At 53.3% G+C, this 14,637-nt stretch overlaps 1 protein-coding gene across 1 annotated transcript; it reads left to right on the top strand.

Moving 5' to 3' along the window:
- The first annotated feature begins 1,560 nt into the window (after positions 1-1,560).
- Positions 1,561-14,189, top strand: LOC139274132 (telomerase protein component 1-like). Its single transcript, XM_070891175.1, has 8 exons — positions 1,561-1,639; positions 1,736-1,919; positions 2,911-3,130; positions 6,023-6,175; positions 6,819-6,905; positions 7,458-7,585; positions 13,428-13,496; positions 14,006-14,189. The coding sequence occupies exons 1-8, from the start codon at positions 1,561-1,563 to the stop codon at positions 14,187-14,189; spliced, it is 1,104 nt and encodes a 367-aa protein (XP_070747276.1).
- The last annotated feature ends 448 nt before the right edge of the window (positions 14,190-14,637 follow it).

The raw sequence follows: 14,637 nt of genomic DNA, 5'->3' as shown, positions 1-14,637 counted from the left end.
CTAGGGGAGGGCAGGGTTTGTTCATCAGATCACCTGTTCTGGGGGCGGGGTGCTTTGATCTATCAGATTGCGGGGGGGGGGGGGAAGAGAATGGGGAGGGGGCGAGGGAATGGGGAAGGGGGCGAGAGAATGGGGTGGGAATGGCGGGGGGGAGGAAATGGGGGCGATGGAATGCAATTGGGGAGGGACGAGGGAATGCGAATGCGGAGGGGCGAGGGAATGCGAATGCGGAGGGACGAGGGAATGCGAATGCGGAGGGGCGAGGGAATGCGGAGGGGCGAGGGAATGCGAATGCGGAGGGGCGAGGGAATGCGAATGGGCGGGGGGGAAGAAATGGGAAGGGGGGAATGGGGGGGAGGGGGAATGGGGGGGAGGGGGAATGGGGAGGAGAGTGGATGGGGAATGGTGGGGGAGTGTGGGTGGGGAATGGGGAGGGAGGGAGTGTGGGTGGGGAATGGGGAGGGAGGGAGTGTGGGTGGGGAATGGGGAGGGAGTGTGGGTGGGGAATGGGGAGGGAGCGAGTGTGGGTGGGGAATGGGGAGGGAGGGAGTGTGGGTGGGGAATGGGGAGGGAGGGAGTATGGGTGGGGAATGGGGAGGGAGGGAGTGTGGGTGGGGAATGGGGAGGGAGGGAGTGTGGGTGGGGAATGGGGAGGGAGGGAGGGAGTGTGGGTGGGGAATGGGGAGGGAGGGAGGGAGTGTGGGTGGGGAATGGGGAGGGAGGGAGGGAGTGTGGGTGGGGAATGGGGAGGGAGGGAGTGAGTGTGGGTGGGGAATGGGGAGGGAGGGAGTGAGTGTGGGTGGGGAATGGTGAGGCAGGGAGGGAGTGTGGGGGCGAAATGGTGAGGGAGGGAGTGTGGGGGCGAAATGGTGAGGGAGGGAGTGTGGGGGCGAAATGGTGAGGGAGGGAGTGTGGGGGCGAAATGGTGAGGGAGGGAGTGTGGGGGCGAAATGGTGAGGGGATGGGGGAGGGAGGGAGAAAGAGAGGGGATGGGGGAGGGAGGGAGAAAGAGAGGGGATGGGGGAGGGGGGAGGGAGGGAGAAAGAGAGGGGATGGGGGAGGGAGGGAGAAAGAGAGGGGATGTGGGAGGGGGGTGGAGGGAGGGAAAGGGGGGGGCGGGCGAAGAGAATGCGAAGTGACTCCGGGGGTGTGGGGGAAGAAGGGGCTGCCGGTTCAATTAGAACTGAGTAGAGCAGGGGGAGGCACATATAACGGTGAATAAACAGGGAAGAAGCATGGAGGACAGAGACTGGGGGGAGATCTCCCCTGGGGTGGAGGACAGAGACTGGGGGAGATCTCCCCTGGGGTGGAGGACAGAGACTGGGGGAGATCTCCCCTAGTGTGGAGGACAGAGACTGGGGTGAGATCTCCCCTGGGGTGGGGGGCAGGGACTTTGGGCGATCCCCCCCTGGGGTGGGGGCAGGGACTGGGGGCGGTTACCAAAATCCAGGGCCGGCACTCCCAGTGCCAGTACTGAGGGAGTGCTGCAGGAGCTGTCTTTTGGATGAGATGTCTCTCCCTCAACCAACGTCTCTCGAACAGATGATCTGGTCATTGATCATGTTGCTGCTTGTGGGATCTTGCTATGCACAAATCATCGAGTGCATTTTCCAACATTCCCACAATGACCACACCTCAAGTAAAGTCCTTCATTGGCTGTAAGGAGTGTTGGGAAGTCCTGAGGTGGCGGAGGGCGCTGTATAAACACGAGTCTTTCTCTGTGTCCCACGGACAGACAACCCCCTTCCGACGAAGCAGGCCCTGGTCCAACAGGCCCTGGAGTCAATCCGCCTGCCCAAAGGGCGCTCACGGTTCCTGAAGGTCCGGGGCTGGTCGCCAGCCCGCCACAACCGTGTCGAATGCGTCTCCTTCATCTACCGGCTGGTGACCAAGAAGCTGGAGGAGCTGGAGAAACGCAGGTAACCCTGCCGGGTACGGTGCTGGGGTGGTTCTGGGGCAGGGATTTTGGTGGGTGGGTCATCGCCCCCTCATCCCGGGGATGCGGTCGGACGTGCCCTGTGGAGCAGCATTGCCGGGACTACAATTGGTACTGAGCCCCACCCAGAGTTCATCCCACTTAAAGCTCGGGTTGAACAGTTGGACTCTGGCCTTGGGAGCAACACATGTCTCTTTCAGCAGCAGAATATTCCGCTCTATATGTAGGGTTTTAAAAAATTCATTCTTGGCATGTGGGCATCACTGGCAAGGCCTGCATTATTGCCCATTTTTAATTGCCCCTAAGAAAATGGCGGGGTGCCACCTTCTTGGACCGCTGCAGTCTGTATGGTGAAGGTGCTCCCACAGTGCTGTTCGGGAGGGAGTTCCAGGATTTTGACCCAGCGTCAATGAAGGAACGGCGATATATTTCCAAGTCAGGATGGTGTGTGACTGGAGGGGAACTTGGAGATGATGCTGCTCCCATGGATCTGCTGCCCTTGTCCTTCTAGTTGGTAGAGGTCGTGGGTTTGGGAGGTGCTGCCGAAGCAGCCTTGGTGAGTTGCTGCAGTGCGTCTTATCGATGGTACACACTGCAGCCGTGGTACGTCGATGGTGGAGGGAGTGGATGTTTAATGGGGTGGCAAACAGCGGGCTGCTTTGTCCTGGATGTTGTTGAGTTTCTTAAGTGTTGTTGGAGCTGCACTCATCCAGGCAAGTGGAGAGTGTTCCCTCACACTCCTGACTTGTGCCTTGTAGATGTCATAGAGGCTTTGTGGAGTCAGGAGGTGGGACACTTCCTGCAGAATACTTGCTGCAGTCCAACACTTGCCTCTATCGGGAGCAGTGCCACGGGGGATCAGCTAATATATATCAGTCAAGGACTGATCCTTAACTTGGGATTTTTCCTTCCTCTGGGACTGACCTTTAATGCTTATCTCTCCCTCTCTCTCCCTCTCCCCCCACCTTAAACAGGGACGTTCTGTACGACCAGGATCTTCTGGAGATGTACCGAGGAGCCCTGGACATGGCCATCGAGATATCGGCCACGCACAATGTGCCCCGTCTGCCGGGCCGCACGGTCGTCCTTTGCTACGTGGATCAGTCAATGAATGAACCCTGCCTCAGTGCTAAGGGCCTGTATGTTCCCAGGGCCGGGACCCAGGGCGGTCAGGGCGAGACCAAGGGCCCGAAGGTAAGGCTTGGTAGGTGGGGGATAGCTGGTGATGTTGGAGGGTGCGAGTGAGTGGCGATTGACTGCTCCGTTAGCTCAATGGGCATCGGGTCACCTTGTGGTGCTCAGCCCCACCCTCAGCAGCAAGGCCCAGGTTCCCTCCCCTCCCGCCCTCAGCAGCAAGGCCCAGGTTCCCTCCCCTCCCGCCCTCAGCAGCAAGGCCCAGGTTCCCTCCCCTCCCGCCCTCAGCAGCAAGGCCCAGGTTCCGTCCTCCCACCCTGTGCTGAGTTAGCTGGTCCCAGCCAGGGGGAAAGTGGGGGGGGGGGGGGCTGATAATTGGCTCTCGGAGGGGCCAGAGGAAAGCAGTCAGGCTTCCTGCTCCTGATCAGTGCCTAGTTAGTCCTGGTGGGGTGTGGGGTCAGCTGGGAACACGACCGTTGCTTGGTCGTGATACCGTCCATGAGCGAATCTCGTCGTGATCCTAGGGTTCACACATGAAATAGCGGAGGCTCTGACCATTTTCCAAACCTTTCTGGCTACAGCTGTTGTTTAGAAAGGGAGAGACCGAGTAAGGCATAGGCTTGTCAGTGTAACCTCGGTGGTGGCCAAATTATTGGGAACAATTCTGCGGTCATCAGATAGTCTTGTTACAAGTCGAGCACCAGTCGCTACATCAGATGTAGTATAAGTAAGTCCGAGAGACAGTCAGAATTGAAGTCCGAGTCAGGCAGACAAACAGTCTGAAGTTGCAGAGATTCAAAATGTAAATCAAAGCTTATCCTTGGGGGACAACTGTCCTCGGGATCAGCCTAGAATGAGTCTAAGTTCAACCCCCTGTTTGGAAAGTTCTGTTTGAGAGCGAAGGTATCCTCTTCGAAACAGAAAACAAGAGGTTAAGTTTGATTTATAAATATGGCAAAATAAGTCCATTCCTTTTGTTCTGTATAACCATGTAAGTTATGTATGATGATTATTTTGTAACATTTCTCCCTCCTTAATGAAGAAGTAATTGTAATATAGCTCCACCTAGTGGACTACTGCGGTAATGCAACCATTGCTGTAAATACAATAAAATCATCATGTGACTAGGTCGCCTGATAAGTTCCTGTAGAGCCATCTTGTATGTGTGTGCTTTACTGATGTCGTAAAGAATATATCTCAAGAGACAGGAAAAATCTTCATTTAGAAAGACATGGGTTAATCAAGGATTTTTTATGGGAAGGTAGTGTCTGACTAACTTGATTGCATTTTTTTCAGGAGGTAACCAGGAAGGTCGATGAGGGCAGTGTATGATGTAGTCAATATGGATGTTAGCAAGGCTTTTGATAAGGTCCCACGTGGCAGACTGGTCACAAAAGTAAAAGCCCTTGGGATCCAGGGCAAAGTGGCAAGTTGGATCCAAAATTGGCTCAGAGGCAGGACGCAAAGGGTAATGGTTGATGGGTGTTTTTGTGACTAGAAGGCTGTTTCCAGTGGGGTTCCGCTGGGCAGTACTTTTTGTGATGTATATCAATGATTTAGACTTGAATGTAGGGGGTATGATTTAAGAAGTTTGCAGATGATACAAAACTTAGCTGTGTGGTTGTTATTGAGGAAGAAAGCTATAGACTGCAGGGAGATATCAATGGACTAGTCAAGTGGGTGGAAAAGTGGCAAATAGGATTAAATCTGGAGAAGTGTGAGGTAATGCATTTGGGAGGGCTAGCAAGGCAAGGGCATAAAGAATAAATGGTAGGATACTGAGAAGTGTAGAGGAACAGAGAGACTTTATAGCGCATGTCCACACATCCCTGATCAGGTTCCACATGTACCCTAACAGCACCCAAGTCTGTGTCTCTCTCTGTCTGTGTCTCTCTCTGTCTGTGTCTCTCTCTGTCTGTGTCTCTCTCTGTCTGTGTCTCTCTCTGTCTGTGTCTCTCTCTGTCTGTGTCTCTCTCTGTCTGTGTCTCTCTCTGTCTGTGTCTCTCTCTGTCTGTGTCTCTCTCTGTCTGTGTCTCTCTCTGTCTGTGTCTCTCTCTGTCTCTCTCTCTGTCTCTCCACTGCCTCTGATTTGTCCTGGATGAGCAGAAATTTCCTCCAACTAAATATTGGGAAGAGTGAAGCCATTGGCCCCGCTACAAACTGCGTTCCCTAGCCACTGACAGATGTCTGAGGCTGCACCAGACTGTTCGCAACCGAGGCATCATATTTGACCCTGAAATGAGCTTCTGACTTCCTATCCGTTCCATCACTAAGACCGCCTACTTCCACCTCTGTAACATCGCCTGACTCTGCCCTTCCTCAGCTCATCCACTGCTGAAAAACCTTATCCATGTCTTTGGTATCTCTAGACATGACTCTTCCAATGTACTCCTGGCTGGCCTCCCATCTTTCACTTGAATTTGTACAAAACTCGGCTGCCCGTGTCCTAACTCGCACCAAGTCCCGTCCACCCATCATCACCCCAGTGCTCGCTGACCTACATTGGCTCCCATTCAGCAAAATATCCATCCTGGTGTTCAAATCGCTCTCTGGTCTCACCCCTCCCTATCTCTGTAGCCACCTCAAGCCCGACAACCTTCTGAGATCTCTGGGCTCCTCCAATTCTGGCCTCTTGTGCATCCCCAGTTTTCGTTGCTCTACCTTTGGTGGCTGTGCCTTCAGCAGCCCAGGCCCAAAGCACTTGAATTCACCCCAACCTCTCCTCCTCTCTGTGCCTCTCTCTTCCTTTTGAGGCGCTCCTTAAAACATACCTCTTTGACCAAGCTTTTAGTGACATGTTGTAATATCATCTTTTGTGACTCGGTGTCAAAACTTTGTTTTATAACGCTCCTGTGAAGTACCCCCTTGGGGCATTTTACTAATTAAAGGCGCAATATAACTGCATCATGTTGTCTCATTTCCCATCTTTGTGTTCCTTCGCTTATGCCTCAGATGCTGGAGGTGGCCGTTCTCCTGGGACTGATGGTGAAACATGTCAGCGAGCACTACCGTCTCGTCCTCTACACCAACACCTCCCACCTCGAGCTTGACGTTGGGTCGGGGTCAATTCTGGGCAACGTGGGTCAGGTGCTGCAAGAGGCTAAGGTAGGGAGCAGCGTTGGTAATGGATGGGGGCAGCGTGGAAGGTCAGACACTGACCTTTCACCCTCTGTGATCAGGGCTCAAATCCAGCCCCAGACACGGGGGATGAATGTTCCCTCTCTCATAGGTGGGGGTGGGGGACTTTCTCTTTAAGCTGGGAGGGAACAGGGGGAGATGGTCTCTCTGAGGCTAATTGTTGGAATTCAGACAGTGGATGGAGAGGGGAGGGGGAGCGGAGGGGAAAGAAGAGAGTCTCTCTCTCTCTGTGGGGGGGGGGGTCTCTGTGGAGAGAGGGTCTCTTGGGGGGGGGGGGGAAGAGGGAGTCTCTCTGGGGGGAGGGGGTCTCTGGGGAGTCTCTTTGGGGGGGGAGCAGAGAGGAGAGGGAGTCTCTCGCTGGGGGGGGAGGTGCAGAATCGAGAAGAGAGAGAGTCTCTCTGGGAGGAGGGGGGGAGCGGAGAGGAGAGGGAGTCTCTCTGAGGAGTGGGCGGTGGTGGGGGGGGAGGCGGGGCGGGGAGAGTGTGTGAGAGAGAGCTCTGGGTGAGGGGTGTCTTCCCCCGGGCTGGAGGTGTGGTGTGGATGGGAGCTGGGATGAGCTGATTTTACCCCAGTCTCACTCTGTAACTCGCTGCCTGCTCTCTTGCTGCAGAAACTCCAAGACGCTGCGAGGAGCAAGGCCCTGGGAGGGTGTGGCATGAGCAGCTTCCTGCTGGACTGTGTGCAAGACAACGTGCAGGTACGGGCTGGACCACCGCCAACACTGTGGTGTCACACCGAGTGTGGAGAGTCGACAGAGGCCGGTGTGTGGGGGGCGAGGGAGCACGGTGTCTGCAGGGGGGGGGGGGGGGGGGCGGGAGCGGGGGGCCGGGGGCGAGGGAGCACGGTGTCTGCAGGGGGCGGGGGGAGCGGTGTCTGCGGGGGCCGAGGATGGGAGATGGCTGGGGTGACTCATTTGAAGCTTTTCCATTCTCCTCCCTCCCGCTCCCCTCCCCTCCGCCTCTCTCTCTGTCTGTCTTTCTCTCTGTCTCTTCTCTTTCTGACCCCCCCCCCCCTCACGCTGCTCTCCCTGATCCCCTATCCCCCTGTTACTATTGAATCTTTCCACCACCCTTTCAGACAGAGTGTTAACAACTCTTTCCTTATGTTCTTTTGGTGTGACTGGGAGAGGTTGGGGGATATGTGGTGGTAGGGTACGGGGAGGTGCAATGCAGTAAGGATTATGGGAGAAGGTGGGATATATTTCTATATCTCCACTTCCTGGACTCAGTGCCCACCTTTCTGTTCCTAGATCGACACCATCCTCCTGCTGGGCTACTATTACCTCTACACATTCAGCAACGCTCTCCAACTCTACCGCTACCACGTCAACCTCGAGCTACTGTTCGTTCACGTGGACCTCTCCGCGACCCGCCCGAGGTACGTGAGGGCATTGGGTCTCTGCAGGCCTGCTTTAGAGTGCAGACACCGCGCTCCAGCTCCCGCCCCCCCCCCCCACCCCTACCCCACAGACACCGCTCTCCCTGGCCCCTCCACAGACTTGAGCCTATAATCCAAGGCCGACACTCCCAGTGCCAGTGCTGAGGGAGCGCTGCACTGTCGGAGCAGCCATCTTTCCAGATAGGGTGTTAAAGCGAGGGCCCCCTTGTCCTCTCCAGTGGATGTAAAAGATCCCACAGGAACTAATTGGAAGAAGAGCAGATGGGAGTTCTCCTCGGTGCCCTGGGACCCAATATTTATCCCTCAACCAAAGTCACTGAAAAACAGATCATCTGGTCATTGATCACGTTGCTGTCTGTGGGATCTTGCTGTGTGCAAATTTGTTGCCGTTTTCTACATTACAACAGTGATGTTTTAAATTATTTATTCATTCTGGGGATGTGGACATTGCCCTTACCTAACTGCCCTTGAGAAGGTGGTGGTGAGCCGCCGCCTTGAACCGCTGCAGTCCGTGTGGTGAAGGTGCTCCCATAGTGCTGCTCGGGAGGGAGTTCCAGGATTTTGACCCAGCGGCAATGAAAGAACAGCGATTATATTTCCAAATCAGAATGATGTGTGACTTGGAGGGGAACATGGAGGTGGTGGTGTTCCCATGCGCCTGCTGCCTTTGTCATTCTGGCTGGCAGAGGTCGCGGGTTTGGGAGGTGCTGCCGAAGAAGCCTTGGCGAGTTGCTGCAGTGCATCTTGTGGGTGGTACACACTGCAGCCACGGTACGCCACGAGGGAGCATTGACTAAATGTCAATAAACATACTTTGTTGGCTGCGAAGTGCTTTGGGATGCCCCGGCAGTCTTGGGAGTAGAGCGAGCTGCTTCTCTAACCAACCCGATCTGCCTGTGACAGCTCAGGGTGCCAGTACCGATGGGCACCAGCTCATGTGTTGCCGAGGGGCAACGTCTCCAAATCCTGTAAGTTAAATCTACACAGCCGGCCCAAACCCTCACCTCCGAGCCCAGACAGCGAGGGTCAGTGGGCTATTCGTCCATGGGCGATGTCTCTGCTCGACCTGCGCCCACTTTCCAGCAGCTGACACTGGATGGTGATCAGGAGCAGGCACCCTGGCTCAGTTATTGCACCTATCCTTCCCTGTGCTCGCTGACCTACACTGGGTCCCAGTCTAGCAACAGCACAATTGGAAAATTCTCATCCATGTTTACAAATCGCTCTGTGGCCCTCGCCCCTCCCGATCTCTAATCTCCTTCAGCCACACAAACGCCCATCCCCCGCGATGTCTGCCCTCCAGACCATCGCTGATTATAATCGCTCCACCATCAGTGGCCGGGCCTTCAGCTGCCAGGGCCCTGAGCTCTGGAACTCGCTCCCTCAACCTCTCCACCTCTACTTTTAAAACGCTTCTTGAAATCTATTTCTTTGATCGAGCTTTTGTTCACCTGCACCACTTTCTCCTTATGTGGCTCGGTGTCGGATTTTGTTTGATTCGCTTCTGTGATGTGCCTTTGGATGTTTCACTACATAAATACATTGGCCGAGGAATTCATCTCGGGCTGTGACGCAAAGGGGGCGGTATTGGATCGGCCCAATGTTCAGTTCCAGTACATTCGATCAGTGCTGAGTACAACGGGACCGATCCGATACCGCCCGTTATACACAGTGTCCTGTGTTCAGTACATTCGATCAGTGCTGAGTATAACAGGACCGATCCGATACCGCCCATTATACACAGTGTCCTGTGTTCAGTACATTCAATCAGTGCTGAGTATAACAGGACCGATCCGATACTGCCCGTTATACACAGTGTCCTGTGTTCAGTGCATTCGATCAGTGCTGAGTATAACAGGACCGATCCAATACTGCCCGTTATACACAGTGTCCCGTGTTCAGTACATTCGATCAGTGCTGAGTATAATGGGACCGATCCGATACCGCCCGTTATACAGTGTCCTGTGTTCAGTGCATTCGATCAGTGCTGAGTATAACAGGACCGATCCGATACCGCCTGTTATACAGTGTCCCGTGTTCAGTACATTCGATCAGTGCTGAGTATAACGGGATCGATCCGATACTGCCCGTTATACACACTGTCCCGTGTTCAGTACATTCGATCAGTGCTGAGTATAACAGGACCGATCCGATACCGCCTGTTATACAGTGTCCCGTGTTCAGTACATTCGATCAGTGCTGAGTATAACAGGACCGATCCGATACCGCCCGTTATACACAGTGTCCCGTGTTCAGTACATTCGATCAGTGCTGAGTATAATGGGACCGATCCGATACCGCCTGTTATACACACTGTCCTGTGTTCAGTACATTCGATCAGTGCTGAGTATAACAGGACCGATCCGATACCGCCCGTTATACACAGTGTCCCGTGTTCAGTACATTCGATCAGTGCTGAGTATAATGGGACCGATCCGATACCGCCCGTTATACACACTGTCCTGTGTTCAGTACATTCGATCAGTGCTGAGTATAACGACACCGATCCGATACCGCCCGTTATACACAGTGCGGGGTGTTCAGTACATTCGATCAGCGCTGAGTATAATGACACCGATCCGATACCGCCCGTTATGCACAGTGTCCCATGTTCAGTACATTCGATCAGTGCTGAGTATAACGGGACCGATCCGATACCGCATGTTATACACAGTGTCTCGTGTTCAGTACATTCGATCAGTGCTGAGTATAACAGGACCGATCCGATACCGCCCGTTATACACAGTGCGGGGTGTTCAATACATTCGATCAGTGCTGAGTATAACGGGACCGATCCGATACCGCCCGTTATACACACTGTCCTGTGTTCAGTACATTCGATCAGTGCTGAGTATAACGGGACCGATCCGATAGCAAGAGAGGTAGATAAGGCATACGGGATACTTGCCTTTATTAGCCGATGCATAGAATGTAAGAGTAGGGAGGTTATACTTGAACTGTATAAAGCACCAGTTAGGCCACAGCTAGAGCACTGCGTGCAGTTCTGGTCACCACATTACAGGAAAGATGTGCTTGCACCAGAGAGGGTACAGAGGAGATTTACGAGGACGTTGTCTGGACTGAATAATTTTAGCTATGAGGAAAGATTGGATAGGCTGGGGTTGTTTTCTTTGGAACAGAGGAGGCTGAGGGGAGACCTAATTGAGGTGTATAAAATTATGAGGGGCCTAGAGAGAGTGGATAGGAATCCCTAATTTCCTTCGCAGAGGGGTCAATAACCAGGGGTCATAGATGTAAAGTAAGTGGTAGGAGGTTTAGAGGGGATTTGAGGAGAAATGTTTTCACCCACGGGGTGGTTGGGGTCTGGAACTCACTGCCTGAAAGGGTGGTAGAGGCAGAAACCCTCCATAGCATTTAAAAATTATTTGGATAAGCTCGAAGTGTCTTAACCTACAAGGCTATGGCCCCAGAGCTGGAAAATGGGATTAGCCTGGATAGCTCTTTATTAGCCGGCACGGACACGATGGGCCGAATGGCCTCCTTCTGTGCTATAAATTTCTATGATTCTATGATACCGCCCGTTATACACAGTATCCTGTGTTCAGTACATTCGATCAGTGCTGAGTATAACGGGACCGATCCGATACCGCCCGTTATACACAGTGTCCCGTGTTCAGTACATTCGATCAGTGCTGAGTATAACAGGACCGATCCGATACCGCCCGTTATACAGTGTCCCGTGTTCAGTACATTCGATCAGTGCTGAGTATAACAGGACCGATCCGATACCGCCCGTTATACAGTGTCCCGTGTTCAGTGCATTCGATCAGTGCTGAGTATAACAGGACCGATCCGATACCGCCCGTTATACACACTGTCCTGTGTTCAGTACATTCGATCAGTGCTGAGTATAACGACACCGATCCGATACCGCCCGTTATACACAGTGCGGGGTGTTCAATACATTCGATCAGTGCTGAGTATAACGGGACCGATCCGATACCGCCCGTTATACACACTGTCCTCTGTTCAGTACATTCGATCAGTGCTGAGTATAACGGGACCGATCCGATAGCAAGAGAGGTAGATAAGGCATACGGGATACTTGCCTTTATTAGCCGATGCATAGAATGTAAGAGTAGGGAGGTTATACTTGAACTGTATAAAGCACCAGTTAGGCCACAGCTAGAGCACTGCGTGCAGTTCTGGTCACCACATTACAGGAAAGATGTGCTTGCACCAGAGAGGGTACAGAGGAGATTTACGAGGACGTTGTCTGGACTGAATAATTTTAGCTATGAGGAAAGATTGGATAGGCTGGGGTTGTTTTCTTTGGAACAGAGGAGGCTGAGGGGAGACCTAATTGAGGTGTATAAAATTATGAGGGGCCTAGAGAGAGTGGATAGGAATCCCTAATTTCCTTCGCAGAGGGGTCAATAACCAGGGGTCATAGATGTAAAGTAAGTGGTAGGAGGTTTAGAGGGGATTTGAGGAGAAATGTTTTCACCCACGGGGTGGTTGGGGTCTGGAACTCACTGCCTGAAAGGGTGGTAGAGGCAGAAACCCTCCATAGCATTTAAAAAGTATTTGGATAAGCTCGAAGTGTCTTAACCTACAAGGCTATGGCCCAAGAGCTGGAAAATGGGATTAGCCTGGATAGCTCTTTATTAGCCGGCACGGACACGATGGGCCGAATGGCCTCCTTCTGTGCTGTAAATTTCTATGATTCTATGATACCGCCCGTTATACACAGTATCCTGTGTTCAGTACATTCGATCAGTGCTGAGTATAACGGGACCGATCCGATACTGCCCGTTATACACAGTGTCCCGTGTTCAGTACATTCGATCAGTGCTGAGTATAACAGGACCGATCCGATACCGCCCGTTATACACAGTGTCCCGTGTTCAGTACATTCGATCAGTGCTGAGTATAACAGGACCGATCCGATACCGCCCGTTATACACAGTGTCCCGTGTTCAGTACATTCGATCAGTGCTGAGTATAACGGGACCGATCCGATACCGCCCGTTATACACAGTGCGGGGTGTTCAGTACATTCGATCAGTGCTGAGTATAACAGGACCGATCCGATACCGCCAGTTATACACAGTGTCCCGTGTTCAGTACATTCGATCAGTGCTGAGTATAACAGGACCGATCCGATACTGCCCGTTATACACACTGTCCCGTGTTCAGTACATTCGATCAGTGCTGAGTATAACGGGACCGATCCGATACTGCCCGTTATACAGTGTCCCGTGTTCAGTACATTCAATCAGTGCTGAGTATAACGGGATCGATCCGATACCGCCCGTTATACAGTGTCCTGTGTTCAGTACATTCGATCAGTGCTGAGTATAACGGGACCGATCCGATACCGCCCGTTATATAGTGTCCCGTGTTCAGTACATTCAATCAGTGCTGAGTATAACGACACCGATCCGATACTGCCCGTTATACACAGTGTCCCGTGTTCAGTACATTCAATCAGTGCTGAGTATAACGACACCGATCCGATACCGCCCGTTATATAGTGTCCCGTGTTCAGTACATTCAATCAGTGCTGAGTATAACGACACCGATCCGATACCGCCCGTTATACACAGTGCGGGGTGTTCAGTACATTCAATCAGTGCTGAGTATAACGGGACCGATCCGATACTGCCCGTGTTCAGTCCATGGCCTGAGACGACTTGCTCGGACTAGTTCGTGTTATACCAGGGCTCAATTGTACCCCTGTACCACTAGCACCGTCTGGGATCAGCTCACTAGCACAGAGGGGGAGACTTGTCTCTCCTTCAATTGAAGTGTTTTGTCCAACTGTTGCACCCAGTAAATCCCATCTTTCCTCTTTCAGTGCCCGAAGCAGTACCTTTGGATGCAAGAATGATGTCCTCCTGTCCGGATACAGCGACCAGATCTTGCGGTGAGGAGAGGGGTAGAGAGGGAGCTGCTCTTCATCCATCTTTTATATCCACCTGTGAGGGCAGACATGGCCTCAGTTTAATATCTCATCCAAACTGACAGCTCCTCTGACAGTGCAGCACTCTCTCAGTACTGCACTTGGAGAGTGCCTAGATTATGGAGTGGGACTTGATGTCTCAGCTGTTTGACTGTGGGGCATGAGAGGCATTGAACCAAGGCTATCACCTAACGTGCTGTACCTGCCCTGGGATTGATGGACAGTGTAGGGGGAGCTCTACTCTGTATCTAACCCGTGCTGTACCTGCCCTGGGATTGATGGACAGTGTAGGGGGAGCTCTACTCTATCTAACCCGTACTGTACCTGCCCTGGGAGTGTTTGATGGGACAGTATAGAGGGAGCTCTACTCTGTATCTAACTCGTGCTGTACCTGCCCTGGGAGTGTTTGATGGGGGACTCGGTCTGTTTTGTATAAAGCCCATGTACATGAGATGATCTGATGCTCCTTACAGGTTTTTGTGTGAACGAGGGGCCTCTCGACTCCTGGATCACGTGGACAGGATCGACGATGTCTTTCACCTGCCGAGAGCCAGTGAGAGCAGGCGGAGACAGAGGGTGGTGGAGCCCACAGTCCTGAGCCCACTGCTTCAGACTCCGAAACTCAGGTACTGCCACGCTCTCACTTCACCTGCCTGACCTGAATGGTGCTGAACCCCACCCACCAAGCAGGAAGAGCCCAGGATCCATCGACACCTGCTCACACCCCCCCCTGCAGCGGCTCAGTATGGAGTGAGCTGATCCCAGCCCAGGATAGTCGCTGGGGGGGGGGCTGCAACTGCCTTGGCTCGCGCGCGCTCTCTCTCTCGCGCTCTCTCTCTCTCTCTCTCTCTCTCTCTCTCGCGCGCTCGCTCTTTCGCGCTCGCGCTCTCTCTCTCTCTCTCGCGCTCTATGGTGCTCTTTCTGTCTTTCACCCCCACCACTTCTCTGTCTCTCGTTCTCCCCACCCCCCCCCCTCCCCAGTCGTGCCCTCGTTTCCTCTCTGTCTCGCTCTGGCACTTGCTGTCTGTCTGTCTCTGTGCTGATCCAAGCCAGTGGCCAAAGGTCTGGTAGGCAGGGCTACAATTGGCCAAAGTGCATCCTTGGG

The sequence above is a fragment of the Pristiophorus japonicus genome, chromosome 9 (assembly GCF_044704955.1).
Source record: "Pristiophorus japonicus isolate sPriJap1 chromosome 9, sPriJap1.hap1, whole genome shotgun sequence".
In the NCBI taxonomy this organism is placed as follows: Eukaryota; Metazoa; Chordata; class Chondrichthyes; family Pristiophoridae; genus Pristiophorus; species Pristiophorus japonicus.
This window is presented reverse-complemented; position numbering and strand designations above follow the sequence as displayed.